Source organism: Rhinoderma darwinii, chromosome 1, assembly GCF_050947455.1.
Source record: "Rhinoderma darwinii isolate aRhiDar2 chromosome 1, aRhiDar2.hap1, whole genome shotgun sequence".
Classification (NCBI taxonomy): Eukaryota; Metazoa; Chordata; class Amphibia; order Anura; family Rhinodermatidae; genus Rhinoderma; species Rhinoderma darwinii.
This window is the reverse complement of record NC_134687.1, coordinates 588,619,332-588,638,382: the sequence shown is the minus strand read 5'-3', so window position 1 is coordinate 588,638,382 and position 19,051 is coordinate 588,619,332. Positions and strand designations below refer to the sequence as shown.

Below are 19,051 nucleotides of genomic sequence, written 5' to 3'. Positions count from 1 at the left end.
AGGAAACAATGTAAAGAAGAATTGGCTGACACCATTTGTGCCACTCTTCCCACATACAGGGGATGGGAAAGTAGGGAAAACAAGAGTACAAGAGAGGAATGTGGCAGCAGGAACCATTACCACAGAAGGTCCCATTTGAGCCCCTCTTTCCTATGCCCGCTTGTGGTTTAAAGGGGTTTGAAACTACCATAAAACATTTGTAAATTGCTATTGTTTCGTTCTTGTGGCCATTTTACGTTATCTATATTTAATACATCTTTAGGTCCTAAATGTAAATTGCAATGTCTTTCCTTTTACTTTAGACACCGGACATTGGAAAGATTTCATATTCCAGATTCAAAAGAAGCATATTAAGAAGACGTGCAAGACAGATTCCTGTATCTAGTAGTCCGATTTCCACTAGATGGCAGTATTGTCGAGGACAATGCCAGGAACATACCTTTGGTAATCCATCATTTGAGCTGTCTCAGAGTTTGTCTGATGAATATTGGAGAACACCAGAAAAGTTGGTATTATTACCCTGTAAGTGTCACTATATATATTTACTAAATGCAGAATTATCCCTTACAGCAGTTTTCTCATGTAAACTACCCCTATTCCAAAAGAATTCGGTACGGTGGTCCAACTTCTCTTACCCTTGGCGACCATTCGTAATTGCCTGGGGAAGCTGAAGTCAGCTACACATTTACATATAACATTACATGCCGGCCATTCCATGTAATGCACGGAAGCGCCAAGTCTGCCAGAACGGGAGCAGCTCTTACAGAACGTCTCTCCATTCTGGCACATAGGAGACCTCCCTCTATTAGGTTCATATGCCCTAATAGGACAAATGGACACGAGGCAACCACTTTAAAGAGCACTCGTCACCTTTTTATTTCATGTGCACATTGCAAGAAATTGTACAGAAGAATGGGTCTCTCATACTCAAAAAACACAGCTAGCAGACTTTCTCCTTTCAAGTGGATTGTGACATGACAATCCTCTTATTTACTTTATGACCTGTCCCCATTCTCAGCCCGAGATTTTGCCATGTTTGCACAGCCACTCTCCATAGATATAAATGGGACCATCGGAAAAATAGGGGGGGGGGGGGGATATTCCTCTAAGTGTTATAAGCATTGCCTGTGAGGTACCCTCTGCCAATATGATTTTATGGATGCCCTTGTACCTCCCTGTGTATTTAACTCTATGCAGGGTGATATGCTAGCATGTTACAAAGAAAAATAAAAGACAAATAATTAAAATACCTCTAGTGTATGTTCATTATATGGTAAATTAGTTAAAAATTAAACATTAACCACAAAACGAATCCCCAATAAAGTACAACTTGTCCCACAACAATACAGGCCTCACACAGTCATGTTGGAGTAAAAATAAAACATTATCAAGGAATGTGGGAAAGCAATAACTAGAAGTTTTCTCTGGTACTGGAGGCCATATCTGGCTGGGGCCTGAAGGAGTTAATCAGTACTGAGATATGTAAATATTTTTCAGACCTAACAGATGTATCCAATGTAAATGTCCCTGATTCGGCTTCCAAACCATCCCAATCAGATGACGTTGTTACCCAGAGCATCTCTAAGAAATCCATCAGAAAGTGTCTAAATCAGAAAAAGTTATCATTTCTACAACCGCAAGTAAGTCCTCAAAATACAAAACCACATCAAAAACTGTACTTTTAAACCCTTGAGAGTTAAAAATCCTGGCTATCTACAGCCACCACTAGAGGGAGCTTAGGAGCTGACTGCATGCAGTTTATACATTAAAGTGGTTGCCCTACAAATAAATATTATTTTACTCTGTTAGAACACATGAAATAAAACACATTTTCAATAATTAAAAATAAATAAATTAAAATGCTCTTCTGTGTAGAAATTGCTGTTTCATATATGTTATGGCGCCCCATAGTGTTCTTTTTATTCCATCTTAGAACATCCACATAAAGTGTGCAGTGTCGGTGGTTACACATACCTAGTAGCTCAGTCCCACCGCCTGGATCCGCAATCTAGGCTACATTCACACGTTGCGTAATTTAGGTTTTAGTTTTCATCCTGCGGGTTTTGGTGCGTTTTTCTTTAGAACCAGACAGATCCAATTCGCAGGCGGAAACGCAAGATAAATTGACATGCTGCGGATTTTAAAATAAGCACCGCAGGTCAATTTACGTGCAGAAAAAAACCCAAAGTGTGTACATGAGATTTCTTGAAATCTCATTTACTTTGCTGGTACTGTATAATGCTGCAGATTTGCTGCACGCAAATACTCGCGGCAAAACCGCACGTAATACACATCGTGTGCATTCGGCCCTATTGGGCAAGCCAGCCAATATGAATCACTGCACTAGAAGCGGCTTCTTCTCTCCAGCATTAAATGGATTTTCTCAGAGGGAATCAAAAGAACACCAGGAGGCGTCATAACAAGCATGTAACAGCAATATCAACACACAGGAGCAGTTTAACTCCTTAACGACCGCTTACCGTCTTTTGACGGCAGGTGGTGCAGGTGCTTCGTCTACAGCGACGTTTTTTTTGGCGTCACTGTAGAAGAGGCTGATGAGCGCTCCTGTAACTTACAGATCCTGAACTTAGAGCAGCCTCCTGAACACAACTGGGATCGGAAAACATGCCGACCGCAGCTGTTTAACCCTTTGATCGCCACGGTCTGTGGCCACTCCATGATCAAAGACAGGGGAATCCCTCTGTAGTCAGCCCTGGGGACCTAAAAAGGACCCCAGGGCTGTCTGTTCAGTTTGCCTGATGTTAGGGAACACTATGTGCTGCCATAACAGAAACCTGTGTCGTAGTGACGCAGTATAATGCATTAACATACAGGAGTATGCTAATACATTATAAATAAAAAATAAAATTGTAAATAAAGTTATCCCTTAACCCATTAGTGACCGCCCATAGGTGTTTTTACTGCGACCACTAACGGGCTTTATTCCGATGTAGTAGCCTTTTTACGGCGCTTCATTGGAATAAATAAACAGAGCAGGGAGCCGTTAAATCTCCCTGCTCTCAGCTACCTCTGGCAGCTGAGGGCTGGGAGCAGCACTGCTCTAAAGAGTGAGATCGATGTCAGTATCAATCTCGCCAGTTTAACCCCTCAGATGCGGCGCTCAATAGCGAGCGCCGCATCTGAGAGGTTTTGGACAGAGAGAGCTCATTCTCTCACCACACCTCGTGTGGTCACAGAGTGCTGGTGTCTTCTAGGCCATGCCAGAGACATGGCCTAGCAGATGCCTGTCCGTTTTAAACGGCCAGGCACTAATACACTGCAATAGAAAAGTATTGCAGTGTATCATAAAAGCAATCATTGGATCGCATAGTGAAGTCCCCTAGTGGGACTAGTAAAAAAAAAGTTTAATAAAGTTAATTTAAAAAAAATGAAAAACCCACTTTTTCCCTTTACAAAATGCTTTATTATTAAAAAACAAAAAAAAAGTAAGAAAGTTACACACATTTGGTATCGCTGTGTCCGTAACGGCCCCAACTATAAAACTATAAAAATTGCTGTTTTCTGTGAATCCTGATTTAAAGAAAAAAAGTGATCAAAAAGTCGCATCTACTCCAAAATGGTACCAATAACTACAAGTCTTCCGGCAAAATAAAAAAACTGCATCAGCAGAAAAATAAAACAGTTGTAGCTCTTGAAATATGGAGACACAAAAACAAATCATTTTGAAAAAAAGTGTTTACGGTGTAAAAGTAGTAAAACATAAGAAAACTATATTAATTTGGTATCGCTACAATCGGAACGACTCGCTGAATAAAGTTATTGTGTTATTTATACCACACAGTAAACGGCGTAAATTTAGGACACAAAAAAGTGTGGCGAAATTGCTGTTTTTTTCTATTCCCCCCAAAAATTTTTTTATAAAAGTTAATCAATAAATTCTATGTACCCCAAAATGGTGCTATTAGAAATTCCAACTTGTCCCACAAAAACAAGACCTTATAGAGCTATGTCGACACAAAAATAAAAAAGTTAGAGCTCTTTGAATGAGACGATGGAAAAACCTAAAAAATAGCTTGGTCATTAAGACCTAAAATAGGCTGGTCGCTAAGGGGTTAACCCATACCCGCACTACAACGTAATACTATGTGGTGGTGGTGGTGGTGGGGAGTGATGTTTGGAGCGGGCTCACCCACTGAGCACGCAACGTACGCAGCTGATACCCGGGAATATCACACCCGGGTGACAGCTGACACTTGGGACTAATGGCCAGGAACAGCGACCGCACTATTCCTGGCCGTTTAACCCCTTATATGCTGCGATCAATCACGATTGCAGCATCTAAGACGTTAGAAAGAGGGGGGGGGGGGGCGATCGGGGAGTCCTCGGCGATCGAGGGGTGCTGATGGTTGTCATGGCAGCCCAGAGTCCTAGTGATAGCCCCCAGGACTGCCTTTCTTTATCTCTTTATCTCCTGTTAAAGAAGCCTGTAAAAATGACAATATGCCGCAATGCATTACTATTGCGGTGTATTGTACTAGCAATCTAACAATCGCTGGTTCAAGTCCCCTAGGGGGACTAATAAAATGTGTAATAAAAAAGTTTAAGAAAATGTATATTAAAAGTTAAAAAAAAATACTTTTCCCATTTTTCCTCTGAAGTAATGTAAAAAATAATATACAAAATTGCTATCGCTGCGGCCGTAAAAGTCTGAACTATTACAATATAACATTATTTAACGTGCACGGTGAACGCTGTTAAGCAGCCCCGCAAAAAAAACAAGCCCTCATACCGCTCATTCGACGGAAAAATAAAAAAGTTATTTCTCTCAGAATGTGGTGACAAAACACAAATTTTATTTTTAACAATTGGTTTCTTCCTTGTAAAAGTAGTAAAGCATAAAAAAAAACTATATAAATTTGGTATCGCCGTAATCGTATTGACCGGTGAAATAAAGTTAACATGCCATTTTTACCGTATGGTGAAAGCTGTAAAAATGTCCTATTCCACACCACAAATATATTTTTTTCCAGTTTCCCAATACAGTATATAGTACAGTAAATGGTGCCGTCAAAAGCTACAACTCGTCCCGCAAAAAACAAGCCCTCATATGGCTTTATCAACGGGAAAAATTCCTGTGACGGGAAATGGTTAGAGGCAGCGTCATCCTGCAATCACTACAGACACACCTCCCGTATTGCACACACCTGTAGTTCGTTGAGCCTATCAGAGACCTGATGACATATTTGATGTGGGTGTTCGGGGAGGGGTCTAGTCTATTAATCGTTGACTTTCTTGCCGCGTCGCTTGTCTTAACATCAAGGAGCTTGAGTCCACCATCAGGGCTCTTACTCAGCAGTTTTACCTGCTTATTTATCCAGCAGTCAAACACCAGTTTTCACTACTAAATTCTATCAGTGCATGAATTACTACTGATGAGTGATGATCCCTCTCCAACTACAAGAAGGTGAATCGCATAGATAAAATATGCTCGCTAGCAACTAAACAAAGTGCATATATCTAGCTGGGCTTAGGGAAATAGAACATTAGGGAGTGTAAGGGTATGTTCACACGAGGTCATTACGTCCGTAATTAACGGACGTATTTCGGCCGCAAGTACCGGACCGAACACAGTGCTGGGAGCTGGGCTCCTAGCAACATAGTTATGTACGACGCTCGGAGTCCCTGTCTCGCTGCCGGACCACTGTCCCGTACTGAAAACATGATTACAGTACGGGACAGTTGTCCGGCAGCGAGGCAGGGACTCCTAGCATCGTACATAAGTATGATGCTAGGAGCCCGGCTCCCTGCTCTGTGTTCGGTCCGGGATTTGCAACCGAAATACGTCCGTCAATTACGGACGTAATGACCTCGTGTGAACATACCCTAACATTGTCTGCAGAGGGAGTACGGTGGTTCCTTTCTGCTGTTTTGCACTCTATTATTCCTCAGCCTTTTGTCTACTAGCATCTTACCCTTGTATTGGGGATGTTTTGGTAGACAATGTACTATAGCTTTCTGTTTAGTTGCATTTAATACATTGCACTGCTTGAATGCAAGAAAGAATACATTTTTAGACTAGCTGTGATCAATGATTCGGTATATCGATACAGTGTTTCATGTACCTTGTGGGGTTTGAATTACACTTTGTTGAGGCCCCATGCACACGACCGTAAAAATCACGTTCCACAACTACGGTCACCTTCCCGTTTATTTAGGGGATGGTGTCCGGGCCCGAGAAGTGTACCGCGTAAGATAGGGCATGTCGAAAATGCAGACGGCTGTCCGTGGCCGTGTGCATGGAGCCTAAATCGTGATATATCTGCCTATCATTAGATATTCCAACCAAATATATCATGATTTACCAACCAACTACTTTAGCTACCGGTGATCAAACATCAGCCACTGGTCATCCTGAATGCCACATATTTTTTAGTAATTACCCAATAAAGGTTATATTTTATTATTTTTCCTCTACTACTTCTGTGATATTGGGAAAGAGTTAATGGGATGAATTTTTTTTTAACAAAAAAATAAATTAATTAAAAAAAAGTGTCCCCAAAAAAAGTTATTATTTTGCATAAAATATATTTTATTGCCTATGCATTACAGAAAAACAAAAAACCTACACATATTAGCTATCTACACGACCGTAATAACTGGAAGAATTAATTTAACAGGTTATTTAGTGTAAAACGTGAAGGGGATAAGGAAAAAAAAAAAAAAGCAATGCTGAGAATTACTTTTTCCTATATTCACGCCGTAAAAATAAATTATATTTCTTACACAGTACATTTTTTTTACTCCCAGACCACCAAAAACAAAATACAATATATTCCACATTAAACAAGGCCTCATACAGCCACGTCAATGAAAAAATAAAAAAGTTATGACTGCTGAAAGGCAGAGAGGCAAAAACTGAAAAATGTGGCTGGTCATTCCAGCCACTATAAATTGATCAATAGCTGATGGGTCGGATGCCTGGAAACCCCGCCGATCAGCTATTTTGAAAGGCTGCAGCACTCCTACGAGCGCTGCTTCTCATTCATCTCTTCTTGCTCACTGTGAATCTTCGACACGCATTTAGCGGCGATTCACAGGTATAGAAGCCTGTTCTTCCATTCACTACATTGGGAGAAAATGCTGAAATACCTATGAATCGCCGCTAAATGCATGTTGACGATTCACAATGAGCAAGAAGAATTGAAGGGGAAGCAGCGCTCCTATGCTCCTTCAAAACAGCTGATCAGCGGGGGTCCCGGGAGTCAGATCATGCCCCATCAGCTATTGATGGCCATCAATTTTTAGTGGCTGAAAAACCCCTTAAGGCCTTTTCAGGCCCGGTCATTAAGGGGTTAGACAAAGAAAATGCTTCCAATTGAAAACTTATTTTGCTTTTCATGTTCTAACAGAGTAAATTTATATGGGGGTCTGACCTCTGGGACCCCACCAATCCTTAGAATGAATGAGCCACAGCACTGATTTAGGTCGGCCTCCCACTGATCAAAAAGTGATTGCTATCCTAGGAATATGATATAATAAATTTCGCATGTACGCTTTGTAAATGTCCTTGCATTTGAAAAGCTTGTTTTGTTAAGGGCATGCTATGGCATTTTAATACCACATTACAAAACAACATTATGCCAATTTATCTGATTGTCATACGACTTTTCTCCCTATAGGGAACAATTTAAGTTGGGCATTCATCCTGACAATGTAGCAATCTTACTGCGACTCACGGGTAACCCCATGTCGCTGAGGAAACCTAGCCTTATGCAAAAAGAGTTCTAACAATAGGTACATTGTAAACTGCTGAAATACTTCCAAACATCAGACATGTTCCCTGATGGTTTACATGGTTGGGGTGAATGTGCCCTGCGCTCTACAGGGTGATGGCAAACCTGCAATTAAAACTTTAGGGATCTGCCCAGCTCCTATGAATGACCCAGGCCAAAGAGGCATACTTTGAAATTCCAATGCAAAATCTGTATCAGGGGCCCCTCATCTGCCATCTTTGCTCCCTGTCTGGCACCAGGGACTCCTACCTCTGCACCCTCTATAGCTACACCCCAGTGCACTCTGCTACATAAAACATCACGTACCATGTAATTCAGTTTTTCTCAAAAAAATGGAAAAATTATATATTTAAAGTACGTTTATTTCATTATTTGCAGAAATCTCTTACTTCTGTGGAAGAGCATAAGATTGGAACATCTAAGCCACATAACACTACTATGCAGATATGCGAGAGTAACTCATGTACATACAGAGGTACAGTATTTCTTTTACTTTTCTACTGTGACATTTAATCCACCAGTTATGGGGCTCTACTCATTCTTTCACAGGGTTTCGCCTTTGGTCCACAACTTACCTTTGGACAAATGGAGATAATTCCACCCTAATTTCTTTCTTCTTAATTTGTTATTATTTTCAGATGTTTCTTAAGGCCCTTTTACACTGGCCAATTATCGGGCAAGGTTATGTCTGTTCCTTGGAAAGCTGGTTGACACTATGACCTAAATGGCAGTTCTGTCTTGCTATCTAGTGACATGAATGTGCGCAATACATTTCTGGATAAGTCATGTTTTGGTGTTACAGAGCTGGGAAATATATAGTAGGGCTTGTCCTGCTTTAGACAGTGTGGATATGCCATAAATGTCTGGTGAGTGGAGATAATACCTCTGGTATCCCCACCTATCCATAGATTGGGGGTTCCTTGACCTATATTCTGCAAAAATAGGAATAATTGCTTGGCTCTTACTGTAAAGGGGGTTTTACACAGGACAATTATCAGGGAGACGAGCATTCATATAACGCTTTGTTGATGATAATTGCCCTGTGTAAACAGGGGAACGATCATCTGCTGATCGTATCATTTTAAAAAGTGAAATATTATCGTCGGCAGCGCGTCTCCCTATGTAAACAAGGAAACGCGCTGCCAACATGATAATAGATGGGGACGATCGGAGTAACAACCGCTCGTCCCCATCCATAGCTTCGTGTGACAGGAATAAACGAGCGCTGATCAACGATGGCTCGTTGATCCGCGCTCGCTGCACTGGTCGAGTGGGAAAGCCCCAATAATATCAAGAAGTGTTTTGTCCTTGCAACAGGCTCATATCAAGTGCACAAAAGATAAAACACATATCAAGAAGAGTATTTTCTGATATGTGTCTTTGTTGTGAGATATCTGTCATTTGCACCATTGAACAGTTTTAGGCTCTATTCACACGACAGGGTTCGGTCTATAAAAGGCAGGTCTATAAGTGTCGGTCTATAAAAACTTACGTTTTGTTTCTTTTTTTTTTTAGGCTGTTTTGCATCTGTTTTGCATTCGTTCAGTTTCCGTTCCGGGCAGTGTTTCCATTTTTAACGGACAATTTGGAACCATTTTGCATCCGTTTTTTCCTGTCTGTTTGGCCATAGGGATTCTGCTCCTAAAGGGAGTTACAGCGGCGCTATCTACAAAGGGGGTGGCTGCATTTATGGGTGGTGATATCTACAAGGAGGCTGTGGCATTACCTACATCAAAAAATGTCCTCCTTACATGCACTGTGAGGAGGAGGAGAGAGCGAGCGGCAGAAAGCACGGCCGTCACTCAGATCACATCCAAGTGACGGCCGTGTTTCACTGCCCCATAGACTTCGCCCAAAATGGAACGCCCAATATAGGGCACGTTCCATATTTTGACGGCCGGTTTACAGAGTGAATAGCCCCATTTGGGGTCTATTGTTTTTACTGCGGCTGTGTTGGCCGTTAAAAAAACTGCCGACTATCCCTGCCGTGTGAATAGGGCCTAAAGGCCTCTTCACATCAACGTTGCTTTTCTGTTCATGTGTTCCATTGCAGCTTTCCGTCAAAGGAACCTATGAACGGAAAGATATACGGAAACAATTGCTTCCGTTTGCATTACCATTGATTTCAATGGTAATGCTTCCATTGCAAATGGTTTCCGTTTCTTTCTGTTCCGTATGGTTTCTGCTTTTTTACCGGAAGCAATAGCGTAGTCGACTACGTTATTGTTTCTGCTAAAGAAACGGAAACCTTACGGAACAGAAAGAAACGGAAACCATTTGCAATGAAAGCATTACCATTGAAATCAATGGTAATGCAAACAGAAGCATTAGTTTCCATTTGGCTTTCCGTTCATGGGTTCCGTTGCATCTTACCGTTGGAGGAACCCATGAACGGAAAGCCAAACGTGAAACTAATGCTTCCGTTTGCATCACCATTGATTTGAAAACCAACGCTGATGTAAACACACCCTAAAGCATACGTTATTTACCCTACAATTTACAAGACTAAAATAAGAGGTTGACCAGTTTTTAGGCCCTGGACTTTATCCATTTTGGGTCACAGAACATACTTCATTAGCGTTGCTTTACAATGACAAATCCTCTTTGTGTTGGCATGTCAATGGTCATATATATATTTTTTTACAATTAAAAATATCAGTTGCTTTAAGTAATTTTCTTTGTCTAGACCACAGCTCTTTTTCTACTGGGGCCTCAACAGTCAGATCATAGTGATTCCTAGGTTCCGAGGTCTCCCTATGGGTTGTAGTCTAATCTAAAATGTTAAAAAATTAGAACATTAACCACATCCCGACCACCCACAGTTAATTCATGGTGGGTGTTAAAAGCGCGATCGGGTGTCTCAGAGTAGCGCAGTCACCCGGATCGCGCTGTTAACCCCTTCCTCTGGTCCCGGAGACATGATCGGGACCTGATTGGTTCAGGTCCCAATCATGTGATTGCAGGGAAAGTTTGTTGTTGCAACACACTGGAAAGATTGTTGCTATAACAAACTGGAAAGTTTGTTGCTACAACAAACTTTCCCGGGGACCGATTGCGGGTGCTGCCGTCATTTGTCATGGCAAAACCGGAGGCCTTGCACGGCTGGTCCTCATAGGCTTCTTGTCAGTGTGACTCTCATCATCACACTGACCGTTTATAATTCATTACACTACCTAGGTAGTGTAATGTATTATAGCAGCGATCAGTCCTGCAGGTCTTCAAGTAAAAAAACTAAAAAAGAAAGGTAATAAAAATGTTTTATAAAAGTGTAAAAATAAGTTATAAGTTCCAAAAACAAAAAATGCTTTTTTTCCTATAATAAGTCTTTTATTATAGGAAAAAACATTTAAAAAGTAAACATATTTGGTATCACCGCGTTCGTAACGACCCAAACTATAAAAATATAATATTATTTTTCCCACACGGTGAACACCGCAAAAAAAATGCTCTGAGCCCGCTCCATATGCTGCAGGTGTCAGCTGTGTATTACAGCTGTCACCATGGACTAACGGACAGGAACAGCGATCGCACTCTTACAGGATCCTGTAAAAATCACATTATACTAGTGTATTGTACCAGCGATGTAATGATCGCTGGTTCAAGTCCCCTAGGGGGACTAATAAAATGTGTAAAAAAAATAAGTAAATAAAGTTATTATTAGTGAAAAAAATATATAATATATTTAAAGTAAAAAAAACAAAAAACCTCTTTCCCATTTTTCCTCTACAGTAATGTAAAAAATAAACCAAATTGGTATTGCTGCATCCATAAAAGTCCGAACAATTACAATGTACCATTATTTAACTCGCACGGTGAACGGCATAAAAAAATAAAGAATTTTAAATGGTATTTAATGTACCATAAAATGGTACCAATAAAAACTAGAGCTCGTCCCGCAAAAAATAAGCCCTCACACCACTCAATCGATCAAAAAATAAAAAAAAGTTATGGCTCTTGGAATGTGGTGAAACAAAACTTTTTTTTTTAAACTAATAGTTTTTACTTTGTAAAAGTAGTAAAATATAAAAAAACAACGGTATAAATTTGGTATCACCTTAATCGTATTAAAAACAAAACCCAATCGCATCTTTTTCCAATTTCAGCCTACAAAGAATTGTATTTTCAGTTTCCCAGTACATTAAATGGTATTTTAAATGGTGTCCCTAGAAACTGCAGCTCCTCCCGCAAAAAATAAGCCCTCACACCACTCTACTGACGGAAAAATAAAAAAAGTTATGGCTCTTGGAATGCAGGAAGGGGAAAACTAATATGAAAAAGCAAAAAATGGATCAGTCCTGAAAGGGTTAATTAATTTCTAATGAAAAAACATTTAGAACTGCGTGGGTATTGCCGTACTTGGGAGAAATTACTTTACAAATATTGGGCTGCTTTTTCTCCTTTATCCTTTGTGAAAATGAAAAAATTACTAATTTTTGTGGAAAAAATGTTGATATTCATTTTCACGGTCTAATTCTAATAAATTCTGCAAAAGACCTGTGGGGTATAAATGCTCAGTATACCCCTAGATAGATTCCTTAAGGGGTGTAGTATCCCAAATGGGGTCAGTTTTGGGGTGTTTCCACTATTTTGGTACCTCAGGGACTTTGCAAATGCGACATGACACCCAAAAACGATTCCAGCAAAATTTGAGCTCCAAAAGCCAAATATTGCTCCTTCCCTTCTGAGTCCTGCCGTGGGTCCAAACAGCAGTTTATTACCACATATGACATATTTCCGTAGTCAAGAGAAATTGCTTTATAAATTTTGGGGTTCTTTTGCTCCTTTATTCATTGTAAAAATTAATTATTTCTATGTTTTTTCAGAAAAAAGGTTTTTCATTTTCACGGTCTAATTCCACTAAATTCAGCAAAAAAAACTGTGGGGTCAAAATGCTAACTATACCCCTAGAAATATTCTTTGAGGGGTGTAGTTTCCAAAATCGGGTCACTTTTGAGGGGTTTCCACTGTTTTGGTCCCTCCAGGGCGTTGCAAACACAACATGGCCCTAAAAACCAATCCAGCAAAATCTGTGCTCCAAAATCCAAATGGCGCTACTTCCCTTCTGATCTCTGCCATTGGTCCAAACAGCAGTTTATTACCACATATGGGTTATTGTCGTAATCGGGAGAAATAGCTTTACAAGCTTTGGGGTGCTTTTTATTCTTTATTCCTTGTAAATATTATTTCTTTTAATATTTTTTCAGAAAAAATGATTTTTTCATTTTCACTGACAAACTCCAATAAATATAGCAAAAGACCTGTGCGGTCAAGATGCTAACTATACCCCTAGATAAATTCCATGAGGTGTGTAGTTCCCAAAACCGTGTCACTTTTGGGGAGTTTCTACTGTTTTGGCACAACAATTCCACTTCAAACCTGACATGGTGCCTAAAATATATTGTAAAAAAGGAGGCCCCAAAATCCTCTAGGTGCTCCTTTACTTCTGAGGCCTGTCTTTCAGTCCATTACCACACTAGAGTCACATGTGTGATATTTCTAAAAACGGCAGAATCTGGGCAATAAATATTGGATTGCGTTTCCCTGGTAAAACCTTCTGTGGTACAGATTTTTTTTTATTACAAATGAATTTGTAAATTTTCCTTCTACTTTGCTTTAATTCCTGTGAATCGCCTGAAGGGTTAAGATGGTTTGAGAAGCACTGATCTAGAACCTAGTGTTGGTCCATTTCACTACAGGACAAAGGTGTCCATAGAATTTGTTAGAACGAAATGGCACAGGAATAGCTACCAATATTATCTAAGACCAAGTGAATTGCTCCTCAGCTGGACATTCTGTGAGAGTAAGGGTATGTTCACACGCTTAGCAAAAAACTGCTGAAAATATGGAGCTGTTTTCAAGGGAAATCAGCTCCTGAATGTCAGACATTTTTTATAATTAACTAGTATTTTTGGCAGCGTTTTTTACGGCCGTTTTTCGAGTTGTTTTTTTATAGAGTCAATGAAAAAAGGGCTCCAAAATCGGCTCAATAATGCACTTCTTTTTCGTGGGCGTTTTTCAAAACGGCTGCATAAAAAAACGCCCCGGCGGAACAGAACGCCATTGTTCCCATTGAAATCCATGGGCAGATGTTTGGAGGCGTTCTGCTTCCGATTTTTCGGCCATTTACGGCCTGAAAAACTTCTGAAAATAACAGCCGTTTTCAGAATGATGAAGTTCTATGGGCGTATTCACACGGCTGTTTTTTTAGTGACCCGTGAATACTAATCTACATGGGCACTATGACACTGTGTGGGCACTAGCACTTTATATGTGGACACTCTCTACAGTGGGTACTGTGGCACTATGTGGGGCACTGTGAAACTATGTACGCACTGGCACTACCTATGTGGGCACTATTTACAGTGGACATTGTGGCACTATATACATGGGCACTGTGGTGTTTTCAGGGGGTTAGGACAAAAAAACCATGACAAATAAAATGAATCAGTTTGTTTGACGAATGACAAAAGGCCCGTAAATACGGTCAGACGGCCAGGAAATGGATGAAAATAAAGAGGCACACTGATGCAAAATAGCCTAGTTGAGCCCCCTAGTTCGGCTTTGATAGGCATCATGCAAATCTTATCCTGAATAATGTGGATGTGATGTGAGTTGTGGTAAAGCAGAGGCATAGCTAGGTTCTCCAGCACCCAGGGCAAAGATTCCGTTTGGCACCCCCCCCCCAAACCTCGTTCCCGACATCTCCTTCCCCCCTCGCCATGTTTGTTTTCCCTAACAATCAATGAGGTGTAATTTTTTTCCACATTTTTTTTAATGTAACTCGAGCATAAAGCCATTTGTACATTTTACAAGCAATATAGTTCTATTTACAACACCAGAACCAAGCTAATTACATATATACAGCACCAGAACAAAGCTCAGTACATATATACAACACCAGAACAAAGCTTAGTACATATATACAGCTCCTGAAACAAGGTCAGTACATATATACAGCACCAGAAAAAGCTCAGCACATATACACAGTGCCAGAACCAAGCTCAGTACAAATAGACAGTGACAGAACCAAGCTCAGTGCATAAATACAACACCAGCACAAATACAGCTCAATTTAGTGCAACCCCTGCAGTATAGGTTTGCACTAAATTGTATACAGCTTATGCTGGGAGTTGCTGCTTCACAAAAAAAAAAAAATCATACCACCCATCATCTTGCTGCAGATTATACAGTGACTTAAATTCACTGAGTGTTTGAAATACCTAGTTTGTTTTCCCTAGTAAGGTTTTGATTTGTCACTGGTTTATGTCTTTAGGGATATATACTGTAATGTGATGGATATCACTGTATTTTATTCAAAATGCAACCTGCTTCTGTTTGATACACAGTGCAGACTGCAGTAATGTCATTGCTTAGTACAAGTGCGAATGCACTAACATTGCCACTATTAGCTCTATGACCTGCTGGAGATCTGGTATATATATAAATTAACTCATAAATTTGTTACAACCGGATGTGGAGCTGGTTTCCAATAGTTTATTGCTGTTATGGATTTTTCTATTTTTCGATCTTGTTATTTTTATATATATTTTTATTTATAATCTTTTTATTGATATTTTATCATTTTGTTTATCCAAATAGTGCTACCATAATCCGGTTAGATACCTTGGGGATTCCCCCGTTGGTATATTAATTTAGCCCAGTAGATGCCGATAGAGAGCTTTCTGCTGCATCTATGTATTATTCTAAGGCTAAATAGCTGTGCTGTGTAAGCCCAGTAGATGCCGATAGAGAGCTCTCTGATTGCTGCATCTATATATTATTCTAAGGCTAAATAGCTGTGCTGTGTAAGCCCAGTAGATGCCGATAGAGAGCTCTCTGATTGCTGCATCTATATATTATTCTAAGGCTAAATAGCTGTGCTGTGTAAGCCCAGTAGATGCCGATAGAGAGCTCTCTGTTTGCTGCATCTATGTATTATGCTAAATAGCTGTGCTGTGTAAGCCCAGTAGATGCCGATAGAGAGCTCTCTGCTGCATCTATGTATTATTCTAAGGCTAAATAGCTGTGCTGTGTAAGCCCAGTAGATGCCGATAGAGAGCTCTCTGATTGCTGCATCTATATATTATTCTAAGGCTAAATAGCTGTGCTGTGTAAGCCCAGTAGATGCCGATAGAGAGCTCTCTGATTGCTGCATCTATATATTATTCTAAGGCTAAATAGCTGTGCTGTGTAAGCCCAGTAGATGCCGATAGAGAGCTCTCTGTTTGCTGCATCTATGTATTATGCTAAATAGCTGTGCTGTGTAAGCCCAGTAGATGCCGATAGAGAGCTCTCTGATTGCTGCATCTATGTATTATTCTGAGGCTAAATAGCTGTGCTGTGTAAGCCCAGTAGATGCAGATAGAGAGCTCTCTGTTTGCTGCATCTATGTATTATTCTGAGGCTAAATAGCTGTGCTGTATAAGCCCAGTAGATGCAGATAGAGAGCTCTCTGTTTGCTGCATCTATGTATTATTCTGAGGCTAAATAGCTGTGCTGTATAAGCCCAGTAGATGCAGATAGAGAGCTCTCTGTTTGCTGCATCTATGTATTATTCTGAGGCTAAATAGCTGTGCTGTATAAGCCCAGTAGATGCAGATAGAGAGCTCTCTGTTTGCTGCATCTATGTATTATTCTAAGGCTAAATAGCTGTGCTGTGTAAGCCCGGTAGATGCCGAAAGAGACTCTCTGCTGCATCTATGTATTATTCTGAGGCTAAATAGCTGTGCTGTATAAGCCCAGTAGATGCAGATAGAGAGCTCTCTGTTTGCTGCATCTATGTATTATTCTAAGGCTAAATAGCTGTGCTGTGTAAGCCCAGTAGATGCCGATAGAGAGCTCTCTGATTGCTGCATCTATATATTATTCTAAGGCTAAATAGCTGTGCTGTGTAAGCCCAGTAGATGCCGATAGAGAGCTCTCTGATTGCTGCATCTATATATTATTCTAAGGCTAAATAGCTGTGCTGTGTAAGCCCAGTAGATGCCGATAGAGAGCTCTCTGTTTGCTGCATCTATGTATTATGCTAAATAGCTGTGCTGTGTAAGCCCAGTAGATGCCGATAGAGAGCTCTCTGATTGCTGCATCTATGTATTATTCTGAGGCTAAATAGCTGTGCTGTGTAAGCCCAGTAGATGCAGATAGAGAGCTCTCTGTTTGCTGCATCTATGTATTATTCTGAGGCTAAATAGCTGTGCTGTATAAGCCCAGTAGATGCAGATAGAGAGCTCTCTGTTTGCTGCATCTATGTATTATTCTGAGGCTAAATAGCTGTGCTGTATAAGCCCAGTAGATGCAGATAGAGAGCTCTCTGTTTGCTGCATCTATGTATTATTCTGAGGCTAAATAGCTGTGCTGTATAAGCCCAGTAGATGCAGATAGAGAGCTCTCTGTTTGCTGCATCTATGTATTATTCTAAGGCTAAATAGCTGTGCTGTGTAAGCCCGGTAGATGCCGAAAGAGACTCTCTGCTGCATCTATGTATTATTCTGAGGCTAAATAGCTGTGCTGTATAAGCCCAGTAGATGCAGATAGAGAGCTCTCTGTTTGCTGCATCTATGTATTATTCTGAGGCTAAATAGCTGTGCTGTATAAGCCCAGTAGATGCAGATAGAGAGCTCTCTGTTTGCTGCATCTATGTATTATTCTAAGGCTAAATAGCTGTGCTGTGTAAGCCCAGTAGATGCCGATAGAGACTCTCTGCTGCATCTATGTATTATTCTGAGGCTAAATAGCTGTGCTGTATAAGCCCAGTAGATGCCGATAGAGAGCTCTCTGTTTGCTGCATCTATGTATTATTCTAAGGCTAAATAGCTGTGCTGTGTAAGGATGCATGCCAGTCTGTGCTCGTCGTTTCAGCTGCTGGCTGCTAAGCCCTTATAAGGGCTGGTGACTAATACCAGTCGGTCTCAGAGCTTGCCCTACGCATTCAATCATTCCCGACGTCAGAACAGTTTGCTAGGCGGCTAGCAAACTGATCTGACGTCGGGCATGAGTGAATGCCGTTCTACCCATTGCATTGCACGCTAATAATGAATAAATGATCAACAAAACTTACCATCTGCAGGCAGGGCCGCCATCAGGAATTTCAGGGCCCCCTACAGCTAAATTTTCTGGGCCCCCGTACCGTGGCACCGCCTGTTAACGGTACTCCGTCCAGCACTATATCATGCTACCCAGGGCCGCCATCAGGGGGGGTATTATGGGTACTGATGTGAGAGGCCCGGCCAAACCTAATTGAAAGGGGGGCCCGGCAACTGCCGCGACTTGCCTTTGGTAGAAAAAAAAACAGGCCCCTGCAATGGGGCTTGTTTTTTTCACCAAAAGAATGTCGTGAGCTGCGGGCCCCCCTTTCAATTAGGTTTGGCCGGGCCTCTGACATCAGTACCCATAATACCCCCCCTGATGGCGGCCCTGGGTAGCATGGGGGTCGTCATGGGGGCCGTCAAACACTGCCGCCCGTGCGACCGATCGCGCGCACCCGCAAACTCCCGCGTATGCGCACCCACGTTTGCCTGGAACCGCGCACCGAATTTTGAGGCAGATTTTGACCTGCCCACACTATCTTGCCGCGTTTTTTGCCCGTGGCAATTGAGGACAGCAGACAAAAAACACAGGGAAAAATTCATTTTCTGCCTACCATTGATTTCGATGGCAGGTCAGAGGCGGAACCGCGGCAAGAAAGGACGTGCTGCTTTTTCTTTTTTCCCGCGACTGGCTCCCATTGATTTCAGATTAAGTCAATGGGAGGCGGTTTTGGAAGTTGTTTGGTGCTGATTCTGACGCAGTGTCCGAGTCAATATCAAGGCCCAAAAACTCTGTGAACTGGGCCTTATTGTTAGGGCTTATTCAGACGAACGTGTAATACGTCCGTGCAACGTGCGTGATTTTCACGCGCCTCGCACGGACCTATGTTACTCTATGGGGCCGTTCAGACTGTCAGTGATTTTCACGCAGCGTGTGTCCGTGTGTCCGCTGCATAAAACTCACGACATGTCCGATATTTGTGCATTGTTCGCGCATCACGCACCCATTGATGTCAATGGGTGCGTGAAAATCATGCCCAGCACTTCCGCAGCAGTATAAACTATGAATGAAAACAGAAAAGCACCACGTGCTACAAACATACAAACAGAGTGTCGTAATGATGGCGGCTGCGCGAAAATCACGCAGCCACGCATCATACGCTGCTGACACACGGAGCTGTTATGGACCTTTTGCATGCGCAAAATGCCACGTTTTTGTGCACGCAAAAAGCACACGCTCGTGTAAATCCGGCCTTAGGGTTGGAACACACT

General features: G+C 41.3%; 1 protein-coding gene across 1 annotated transcript in view; it reads left to right on the top strand.

Moving 5' to 3' along the window:
* Positions 1-19,051, top strand: part of CDC20B (cell division cycle 20B) — a 54,242-nt gene that overhangs the window by 16,490 nt on the left and 18,701 nt on the right. Inside the window, exons 3-5 of the mRNA XM_075854927.1 lie at positions 303-522; positions 1,498-1,640; positions 8,133-8,229. Of these exons, the coding sequence (XP_075711042.1) occupies positions 303-522; positions 1,498-1,640; positions 8,133-8,229 (460 nt within the window). The remainder of the gene's footprint in view (positions 1-302; positions 523-1,497; positions 1,641-8,132; positions 8,230-19,051) is intronic.